Source organism: Triticum dicoccoides, chromosome 1A (assembly GCF_002162155.2).
Source record: "Triticum dicoccoides isolate Atlit2015 ecotype Zavitan chromosome 1A, WEW_v2.0, whole genome shotgun sequence".
Taxonomy (NCBI): domain Eukaryota; kingdom Viridiplantae; phylum Streptophyta; class Magnoliopsida; order Poales; family Poaceae; genus Triticum; species Triticum dicoccoides.
Genome location: NC_041380.1, coordinates 573,945,323 through 573,956,838, shown reverse-complemented (window position 1 = coordinate 573,956,838; position 11,516 = coordinate 573,945,323). Strand labels below are relative to the sequence as shown.

Here is an 11,516-nt window from a genome sequence, read left to right as displayed (position 1 = left end):
GGTTCAAGATTCTGAGAGAAGCTGGGTGGAGAGTCGATTATCAAGATTAAGAAAGAATCGCCTAAAAGAACTGGGCCATATTTAGGAACAGAGGGAGTATATCATAAGGATCATAGTACAAGTGCAACAAAGATTAACGGGTGGCGTGTGCAAAGGCCTTATATCCATACACTTAACAAAATCACCACTTGTCAGCGACCCAGCAAGCTGGCCCACATGTCACTGACCCCACTGGACGATGTAGTATTATCAGGGGAGTCGTTTCCCACGCCCCGACCACGGCACACAATCTTGCATCTTGGTGCACCACCCTTGGAATCTGGATCCAACCCTCTCATTCCCCGACCATTACACATGACAAGCAGACCTTAAACAAACTCTTGGATGAGGTGGATGCCATGCTGCCATCCTATTGGCGCCCAACTGCATGTGACTCTACCCTCCATCCTTCCACTTGTGATGTAGACGTAATGCTCGCTGACCAAAAGCCTTAGTTTTTATTACTAGCCAAGTACTCACTTACTAGTGAGATAGCAGCACTAACACCAAAACTTGTCTCCAGAAAGAAGAACTCGGAGGCCGAGATTTCAAGCTCGATGTTTGCCATTTCAAGTGCCGTTTGCAAACTTTCTCTAGCTCTCAAAATACAGCACAATTTGACCGGTTTGATGACCCGCATTCTCTTGTCTTCCCCTCAACAGTTTGGGTAGCATTCAAGATGCGTAGAGTCACATGTGATATGTTTTGGATGAGATCAAGACTATACTAATATCTATCCTTCCACTTGTGGTGCAGATTTAATGCTCGTTGGCCAAAACCTTACTACTACTAGCTCTTACTAAAATCGCATCACTCAAATCATCAATCACGGATCGATGCTGGATAGGCTTATCCGGGTCGATGCTGCGCGCCCTGTGTACGTGCGCAGATCCCCGATCGCGATTGATTGATCGTCTGATCCAATCCAAGTTACTAAAAGCAATAATTCGGACATATATAGAGAGTGTGTGTCAGTCATCAGAGAGTGTCTTGACTGGTAAACGAAGAGTACCCAAAGAAAGCAAGAGCACATGCCGAGATCGATAGTAACGTGCTCCACGAATCACGAGGCTACCGATCGAGTCGTGTACGTACGTACTGTAGTTACCAATTTTTAACATAGCCCGTGGTTCACGCGGCCTGCCACTTGGTGGCAGTACGTACTACATATAGGCCGGCCGGCCGGCATACACTGGACACTCACCAGCCTGAAGCCAAGGAGCAGGGGCAGCTGCCTGCCAGTGCGTAGAAGATACGGGAGGAGACGGTGTTGGGCCATGCGGAGGATGGCGCATGTTGTCCTGGCGGCGGTGCTGGCCATGGCGGCAGCGGCGGCGATGGCGAGCGCGTCGCCGGCCGAGGGGATCCAGCCGCTGTCCAAGATCGCCATCCACAAGGCCACCGTGGACCTGCACGGCTCCGCGTACGTGCGGGCGACGCCGGCGTTGCTCGGCGACCAGGTACATATTCATTAGCTTGTTCATTACCAATATCCATCAGCATGATTTGACCAAGTAGTTAATAATCGGTGCACACATATAACCATAAAATACAGTATATGCTAGTTGGATCTTTTAAATGGAAATGCAGAACAAACATAATTTGTAGATTGGGTCCAAGTTTGACCATTTTTATGCCACAAAAGATATACCAATGGATTTCTATTTGAGAGTGTATTCTCACCATATAATCTTTCTGACATATAATTTATATTTTATTATGTAATTTTATAGTCAAAGTTTGACACTAAATACAAGGGGTCCTAATAAACTCCCGAACAACCGGGTTGTACGTATGACTAAGTAATTAATACTCCCTCCCTTCTTTTTTACTACGCATATAAGATTTGTTTCGAGTCAAACTTTACAAACTTTGGCCAAATTTGTATTAAAAAATATGAACATCTATAATATCAAATATACACAACATGAAACTACAGTCCATAATGAATCTAAAGATATTCCTTTGGCATTGTAAATGTTGATACTTTTTTCTAGAAGTTTGGTCAAACTAGAGATACTTTGACATCAAACAAAAGTTATATGCAGACTAAAAAGAAACGGAGGGAGTACTTCCTCCGTTCATGTCTATTAGGGCCCCTCATATTTTGAGTCAAAAAAAAGGTTGACCATACATTTGTGTAACAAAATATGAGTTATATATTGCAAAATAGTATGGTTGAAATCTTCTTTCGAATATGAATCCAACAATGTAATTTTAGTGTCATATCACTTATTATTTACTAATAAAATTCATGGTAAAAGTTTGACCTGAAATTCTGGAGGCCCTAATAAACCCGAACCGTGGAAGTTGCGTATCTTATATTAAAGGGGAAAGGGGAAATGGAAGTGGTACATAAACTGAGCAATTTTTGTAGTCGGATAATACATTGTGATGGTGCTTGAATATGAATAAAGTGCCAATTATTCTATGTTAAAAAAAAAGTCTAAGCAACTCGGATGCCTATGACAGGGAGAAGACACCGCATGGGTCACTGTGAAATACGGGTGGGAGAACCCTTCCGCCGACGACTGGATCGCCGTCTTCTCCCCTGCCGATTTCATGTAAAATAAGCTTTTCCCCTTAGCATTCTAATCCCTGTAGGATCCTCTGGCATGGAGGAATAATATCTATGGCATCTCTTGTGCGCATGCAGCTCGGGCTCGTGCCCTAACCCGCGGAGGAACCCCGACGAGCCGGGACTCTGCACAGCGCCTATCAAGGTCGGTTGACTGAAATTCATGCATGGCAATTGCCAGTTAATATGGACCGATGCACGTCGCCGGCCATGACTAATCTGTTGGTGTGTGTGTGGGTGTGGGTGCAGTATCAGTACGCCAACTACTCGGCCAACTACCGCTACTGGGGCAAGGGCACCATCCGGTTCCAGATCATCAACCAGCGCTCCGACTTCTCCTTCGCCCTCTTCACCGGCGGCTTCGAAAATGTAACCACTAGTTCTCTTACACTTTCACGATCTCAGCTGTTTCGTGTGAAGTGATCTTGGTTATGTGTTTTCCTACTTTTTTGGCAGCCCAAGCTGGTGGCGGTGTCGAAGCCGGTGGCGTTCAAGAACCCCAAGGCCCCGGTGTTCCCGCGGCTGGCGCAGGGCAAGACCCACGACGAGATGACGGTCACATGGACCAGCGGCTACGACATCGACGAGGCCTACCCGCTGGTGGAGTGGGGCATGGTCGCCCCCGGCGGCGGGGTCAGGAACCCTACCCGCACGCCCGCCGGCACGCTGACCTTCAACCGCGGCAGCATGTGTGGTACGTACCTTTTTTCCCTCTTCGAGACGATGTCCAGAAACAAGAGAAGCTCACGAGTGTGGTTCATGGTGTGTTTTCATTTTCATCCAGGCGAGCCGGCGAGGACGGTTGGGTGGAGAGACCCCGGGTTCATCCACACGGCCTTCATGAGGGACCTGTGGCCCAACAAAGAGTAGGCAAATTCCTTGGAAAAATGTAGTAGTTCCCATCCTTGGAAAATGGATTACTCAAGACCAGTTCGTTTGCGATGCAGGTACACTTACAAGATCGGGCATGAGCTCTCCGACGGTACCATGGTGTGGGGAAAGCCTTACACTTTCCGGGCGCCGCCAACCCCTGGACAAAACTCGCTGCAGCGCATCATCGTCTTCGGTGACATGGGAAAGGTAGTACCCTTTGTGACGCATGCAAGCCAATTTCACTTGACATGAAATAAAGGAACTGTCCTACACTCAAATGTTGATAAATGGAATCCACCATACATGACCTCTACATGGTTTGGCATTCTCATTTTCAGGCGGAGAGGGACGGATCGAATGAGTTCGCCAACTACCAGCCGGGGTCATTGAACACGACGGACACGCTGGTCAAAGATTTGGACAACTACGACATCGTCTTCCACATCGGCGACATGCCATATGCCAACGGATACCTCTCCCAATGGGACCAGTTCACCGCACAAGTCGCCCCCATCAGCGCCAGGAAGCCCTACATGGTTGCGAGGTACGTTATAGATACATAGATCACGCTGTGATCGTGTACCTATGGAGCAGTGTCATGTAAAAATGTATCCTTATCTTTCGTCTACAGTGGTAACCATGAGAGGGACTGGCCCAATACCGGTGGATTTTTCGATGTCAAGGACTCTGGCGGCGAGTGCGGCGTACCGGCCGAGACTATGTATTACTACCCAGCTGAAAACAGAGCAAATTTCTGGTATGCACACACATTTTTCAATCAATATATCTCTGCACCCACAGACATGCATCGTTCTATCTATTTCCATATACTCCTACGAAACTATTGGGGTTGAAATGGCTGCCATCGAAGGTACAAGGTGGACTACGGGATGTTCCGGTTCTGCGTGGCGGACACGGGGCACGACTGGCGAGAGGGGACTCCACAGCACAAGTTCATCGAGGAGTGCCTCTCCACGGTGGACCGGAAGCACCAGCCATGGCTCATCTTCGCGGCGCACCGGGTGCTGGGCTACTCGTCCAACGCGTGGTACGCCGCCGAGGGCTCCTTCGAGGAGCCCGAGGGTCGGGAGAGCCTGCAGAAGCTGTGGCAGCGGTACCGCGTTGACATGGCCTTCTTCGGTCACGTCCACAACTACGAGCGCACATGCCCGCTCTACCAGAGCCAGTGCGTCACCGGGGAGCGGAGCCACTACTCGGGCACCATGAACGGCACCATCTTCGTCGTGGCGGGCGGCGGCGGCAGCCACCTCTCCAGCTACACCACGGCCATCCCTAGGTGGAGCGTCTTCAGGGATCAAGACTATGGCTTCGTCAAGCTCACGGCCTTCAACCACTCGTCGCTTCTGTTCGAGTACAAGAAGAGCAGCGACGGCAATGTCTACGACTCCTTCACCGTCGATAGGGACTACCGCAACGTGCTCAGCTGTGTGCACGACAGCTGCTTCCCCACCACACTCGCTCTCTGATTGTCTAGCGGTGCGTCATGGCAACGTTGCTAGCCGGAAAGCGGCTAACAAGGTTGGTCCTCAGGAGCTTAATTTGTGGAATAAAACTGGCCAGCTGCATAATTTTTAGTTTTTAGATCAAAAGCCTGCGCCGGTCAGTAAACGAAAAGGTAATCGAACTCTGAATAATCCCCATTGCTGATTGCCGATTTATACATGAACCCGAAGCGAGTAGGTGGGTATCTTGATAGTATCTTCGAAAACCCAGTGGAACAAATTAAAATGTGAGCAGAAGTACGTGGGATCGAATTCTTGCTTGCTATGTACGATTGCCTTTTTTTTAGAACTACATACGATTGCCATTGCAACTCAATACCTACCACGCATGCGGCATGCATTGGCATGGCACGTAAGATTTATCGTTTTGCCATCTCGCCGCCTTTTGATTTAGACGGCAACAAACAAACTGTGTGTTGGATGCCATGCGAGTAGCTATATACTTTTCCCTCGAGAAGGTTAGTACCACATGCTTTTACATACGCTGGAGTGGATACCCTCTAAATATGAATGGCAGACGAGACGACTGTGACATATTTTGGGCCATGTGTACCAACAAGATCTTTGTCGAGATGGCCGGACTCTCCTCTCGGAATCTCGGTGGTGGTGTTGCTGCGGGTCAGGTCCGGGGGCGAAACAAGTAGTGCTTTGTAGCGCACGACATAAAAATAAAAGAAGCACCCTTGCGAGGGAATCAAACTCGCACTGTTGAACACATGCTGCTAGCCACTAGATTTGAAACGTTTTTGAAACATCCAGAAAATTGTGAACAATTTTGAAATGCCGTATTTTTTTTAAAAATACAAACAATTTGTGAAGTTCCAAAACATCTTAAAAAATGTGAACAATATTTGTAATTCCTAACATTCTTTGAAATCTCAAACACTTTTTATCCCAAACAATTCGAAATTCAAACATTATTTTCAAAACACATTTTTCGAAAATACGAGCACATTTTGAAAACAGGAATATTTGTTTAAAAGGAAACATTTTTGAAACTGTGAACAAAATTTGGGAAAAGGAAAAGATTTTTTTGGATCCGTGAACAATTTTTAAAATGGGGATTTTCTTTGAAACCCCAAACATAATTTGAAAATGTAAACATTTTTTGAAAAACATCAACTTTTTTATGAAATTGTAAGCATTATTTTCGAGATCACAAATTTTTTGAAAGAAAGAAATGGAAAGAAAAAATCAAGTAAAAAACGAACAAGGGAAAAACTAAAACCGAAAAAAGAAACAGCAAATGGAAACAAAGAGAAAAAACACTCCTTTTGTCAGGAGAAAACTTCGTCGGCCTCTCCTAGTGATTTTCTGCAGTTATCCATGACCGTCGCATTTATTTTTGTCAGGAGAAAAAACACTCCTTTTGCCGACAAAGCAAACAGGGCCGCCTCTTTGCTAGACCAATTAGCTAGCTAGCTAATTGACCAGACCAGCTACTCTGTCTTTTTGTCAAGAAATACGAGTAGCATGCATGAACCAGTACGGATGCCACTTTTAAATCACGTCAGAGAGGTTTCGCACTTGGCCACTTACTCAGAAGTTCAGTTAGACAGACAAGCCAGATGACTGTCCGCTTGGCTAATTCCCACGGCGGCCAGATGCGACACGTACGAGAGTGCTTTGCACGCATACGGTTTCTGGTCGTGGCAGCGCACGCCCATAGGTGGAGTTAAGCGGCTCTCGTGGCAGACAATTCTTCGTGAGCTCTACTGATTTTGCGTTGAGTATAACCTTTTCTCGGTAGTAGTCTCTCACTCGTGCGCGGCAAGAAAACTGCCGTTTTCTTCGTCTGACATTAGTCATCATGTTGCTTACTACACCCTTCTCTGCTTCGTCGGCAGACAGAAAAGTTGCTGATGCCGTTCGACAGTGTAGGTCTTGCATAAAGTAAGTTTTTGGATAAATTATTAGGTTAGTCGACAAATAGTGCATGTTTAGTAATAATATGTTTTTTTAGAAACGTGCACGTTATTTTATTTTTATTTTCTATTAGTCAATTGATGGGCAAAGTTAAAAGCAAATAACAACTTGATCTTGTATACATGTGCAGAGGGAGTATCAAACAGATCAAGAGGGCTAACCATGGGTACCCAAGGCCACAGTGAATTTTTGACACCATCCGCCCCGCTTGTCCTAGCACGCTCGCACCATAACACACATTTTCTGTCCCCAAAGTCTCGAGGCCCAAGCCTATTTTTTTTCTTGTTCCCACACATGCCCCTTACGACTACATCATTTGTCCCTCTACCTCAACCTTATTCTCTCCTCTCTCCCCTAACCCTACCTCATCTTGAGCAACGCATCGCTGGGCTCCACCTCGTCACGTCTTCCCTGACAGATCGACACGCTATTGAGCTCACCTCCCCACACCTTCCCCATGCTGCCGACGTGCCACCTAGCTTCCCTCCGGGGGAAATCTACCTATTGCACTCCTACATCAGCGATTCAGTGAGTGCCACTTGAACTAGAGTGCATGGTCACAACCCTGCCTCACAAAGGTGCCACCTCGGAGGGTGACGCCTCATCAAAAACACTTCGTTGAGTCCCCACACTTGAGGAGTGCTGCTACAGGGCATCTTGGTACCTCCCCACCTCACTAGGGACACTCCTCGCCTCTGTTGCGAAGCATCACGACATGCCACTATCTACTCATCATGAAGAGGAGCAACGCCCACCACCAACTATGCCAACTCCATTGCGTATGTTTGATTCAGAAAGTTCATTTATGTACCTTATTTCAAAGATGATGTAGCATTCTTTTTAATGTTGTTGGTTCCTAGATTCTTGAAAATTGGTTTCTGGATTTTGTGAAATTGTTGGAAGCTATGATGAAATGTTGGAACCTTGACAAAATTTGTGGAAAGCCTTTGATATTTTTGTTGAAAGTGTGATAAAATTTCTGTTGGCATGTGTTTTTTAAAGATCATCTGGAATTTCTAGGGGTTGGCACTAGAATTCGTGAAAGTTGAAAGCTAGCACTAAAAATTCCAATAACTTTGAATCTTATTGCTAAAGCCCATCCTTATCAATTGAAAGTGGTTTTGTAAGTTTTTTTTACTTCTAAAACATGTGGTTTTTCCAACTTTGAGAAAGGGAGAAGAACAACGCTTTCCTTTTTCGTGCCACAAGCATGCACAAACAACCTAATAAGTAGATTCCATAAAGTGCCTGCTAGCTTTCTACCCAGCAAGTCACTGTTGGTTAGCTTGCCCATCAAACGTATTACCATCGTATTCTAAGTTTGTGTGCAAGCACATGACATGAATTGAGTATACTGTGTCCATGGTAATGGACTACTGGCATCGCTGCAAATGTCCCTCAAACCCAGGAAGTGTACCAATATGGTTCCTTAAGCTCGTGGCATTAGTCATCGTGTTGCTTACTACACCCTTCTCTGCTTCGTCGGCAGACAGAAAAGTTGCTGATATCGTTCGACAGTGTAGGTCTTGCATAAAGTAAGTTTTCGGATAAATTATTAGGTTAGTCGACAAATAGTGCATGTTTAGTAATAATATGTTTTTTTTAGAAACGTGCACGTTATTTTATTTTTTATTTTCTATTAGTCAATTGATGGGAAAAGTTAAATGCAAATAACAACTTGATCTTGTATACATGTGCAGAGGGAGTATCAAACAGATCAAGAGGGCTAACCATGGGTACCCAAGGCCACAGTGAATTTTTGACACCATCCGCCCCGCTTGTCCTAGCACGCTCGCACCATAACACACATTTTCTGTCCCCAAAGTCTCGAGGCCCAAGCCTATTTTTTTTCTTGTTCCCACACATGCCCCTCACGACTACATCATTTGTCCCTCTACCTCAACCTTATTCTCTCCTTTCTCCCCTAACCCTACCTCATCTTGAGCAACGCATCGCTGGGCTCCACCTCGTCACGTCTTCCCTGACAGATCGACACGCTATTGAGCTCACCTCCCCACACCTTCCCCGTGCTGCCGACGTGCCACCTAGCTTCCCTCCGAGGGAAATCTACCTATTGCACTCCTACATCAGCGATTCAGTGAGTGCCACTTGAACTAGAGTGCATGGTCACAACCCTGCCTCACAAAGGTGCCACCTCGGAGGGTGACGCCTCATCAAAAACACTTCGTTGAGTCCCCACACTTGAGGAGTGCTGCTACAGGGCATCTTGGTACCTCCCCACCTCACTAGGGACACTCCTCGCATCTGTTGCGAAGCATCACGACATGCCACTATCTCATCATGAAGAGGAGCAACGCCCACCACCAACTATGCCAACTCCATTGCGTATGTTCGATCAAAAAGTTCATTTATGTACCTTATTTCAAAGATGATGTAGCATTCTTTTTAATGTTGTTTGTTCCTAGATTCTTGCAAATTGGTTTCTGGATTTTGTGAAATTGTTGGAAGCTATGATGAAATGTTGGAACCTTGACAAAATTTGTTGAAAGCCTTTGATATTTTTGTTGAAAGTGTGATAAAATTTTTGTTGGCATGTGTTTTTTAAAGATCATCTGGAATTTCTAGGGGTTGGCACTAGACTTCGTGAAAGTTGAAAGCTAGCACTAAAAATTCCAATAACTTTGAATCTTATTGCTAAAGCCCATCCTTATCAATTGAAAGTGGTTTTGGAAGTTTTTTTTCTTCTAAAACATGTGGTTTTTCCAACTTTGAGAAAGGGAGAAGAACAATGCTTTCCTTTTTCGTGCCACAAGCATGCACAAACAACCTAATAAGTAGATTCCATAAAGTGCCTGCTAGCTTTCTACCCAGCAAGTCACTGTTGGTTAGCTTGCCCATCAAACGTATTAACATTGTATTCTAAGTTTGTGTGCAAGCACATGACATGAATTGAGTATACTGTGTCCATGGTAATGGACTACTGGCATCGCTGCAAATGTCCCTCAAACCCAGGAAGTGTACCAATATGGTTCTTTAAGCTCGTGGCATTAGTCATCGTGTTGCTTACTACACCCTTCTCTGCTTCGTCGGCAGACAGAAAAGTTGCTGATGCCGTTCGACAGTGTAGGTCTTGCATAAAGTAAGTTTTTGGATAAATTATTAGGTTAGTCGACAAATAGTGCATGTTTAGTAATAATATGTTTTTTAGAAACGTGCACGTTTTTTTATTTTTATTTTCTATTAGTCAATTGATGGGCAAAGTTAGAAGCAAATAACAACTTGATCTTGTATACATGTGCATAGGGAGTATCAAACAGACCAAGAGGGCTAACCATGGGTACCCAAGGCCACAGTGAATTTTTGACACCATCCGCCCCGCTTGTCCTAGCACGCTCGCACCATAACACACATTTTCTGTCCCCAAAGTCTCGAGGCCCAAGCCTATTTTTTTTTCTTGTTCCCACACATGCCCCTTACGACTACATCATTTGTTGCTCTACCTCAACCTTATTCTCTCCTTTCTCCCCTAACCCTACATCATCTTGAGCAACGCATCGCTGGGCTCCACCTCGTCACGTCTTCCCTGACAGATCGACACGCTATTGAGCTCACCTCCCCACACCTTCCCCATGCTGCCGACGTGCCACCTAGCTTCCCTCCGAGGGAAATCTACCTATTGCACTCCTACATCAGCGATTCAGTGAGTGCCACTTGAACTAGAGTGCATGGTCACAACCCTGCCTCACAAAGGTGCCACCTCAGAGGGTGACGCCTCATCAAAAACACTTCGTTGAGTCCCCACACTTGAAGAGTGCTGCTACAGGGCATCTTGGTACCTCCCCACCTCACTAGGGACACTCCTCGCCTCTGTTGCGAAGCATCACGACATGCCACTATCTACTCATCATGAAGAGGAGCAATGCCCACCACCAACTATGCCAACTCCATTGCGTATGTTCGGTTCAGAAAGTTCATTTATGTACCTTATTTCAAAGATGATGTAGCATTCTTTTTAATGTTGTTGGTTCCTAGATTCTTGAAAATTGGTTTCTGGATTTTGTGAAATTGTTGGAAGCTATGATGAAATGTTGGAACCTTGACAAAATTTGTTGAAAGCCTTTGATATTTTTGTTGAAAGTGTGATGAAATTTCTGTTGGCATGTGTTTTTTAAAGATCATCTGGAATTTCTAGGGGTTGGCACTAGAATTTGTGAAAGTTGAAAGCTAGCACTAAAAATTCCAATAACTTTGAATCTTATTGCTAAAGCCCATCCTTATCAATTGAAAGTGGTTTTGGAAGTTTTTTTTCTTCTAAAACATGTGGTTTTTCCAACTTTGAGAAAGGGAGAAGAACAATGCTTTCCTTTTTCGTGCCACAAGCATGCACAAACAACCTAATAAGTAGATTCCATAAAGTGCCTGCTAGCTTTCTACCCAGCAAGTCACTGTTGGTTAGCTTGCCCAACAAACGTATTACCATCGTATTCTAAGTTTGTGTGCAAGCACATGACATGAATTGAGTATACTGTGTCCATGGTAATGGACTACTGGCATCGCTGCAAATGTCCCTCAAACCCAGGAAGTGTACCAATATGGTTCCTTAAGCTCGTGGAAGA

At 45.3% G+C, this 11,516-nt stretch overlaps 1 protein-coding gene across 1 annotated transcript; it reads left to right on the top strand.

The window, feature by feature from the left end:
• The first annotated feature begins 1,277 nt into the window (after positions 1 to 1,277).
• LOC119291651 (nucleotide pyrophosphatase/phosphodiesterase-like) lies at positions 1,278 to 5,151 on the top strand. Its single transcript, XM_037570453.1, has 10 exons — positions 1,278 to 1,499; positions 2,512 to 2,603; positions 2,696 to 2,762; positions 2,867 to 2,986; positions 3,074 to 3,311; positions 3,402 to 3,483; positions 3,565 to 3,697; positions 3,829 to 4,034; positions 4,122 to 4,247; positions 4,362 to 5,151. Exons 1-10 carry the CDS (start codon positions 1,317 to 1,319, stop codon positions 4,975 to 4,977), a joined length of 1,863 nt encoding a protein of 620 aa, XP_037426350.1. The 5' UTR covers positions 1,278 to 1,316; the 3' UTR covers positions 4,978 to 5,151.
• Positions 5,152 to 11,516: the final 6,365 nt, after the last annotated feature.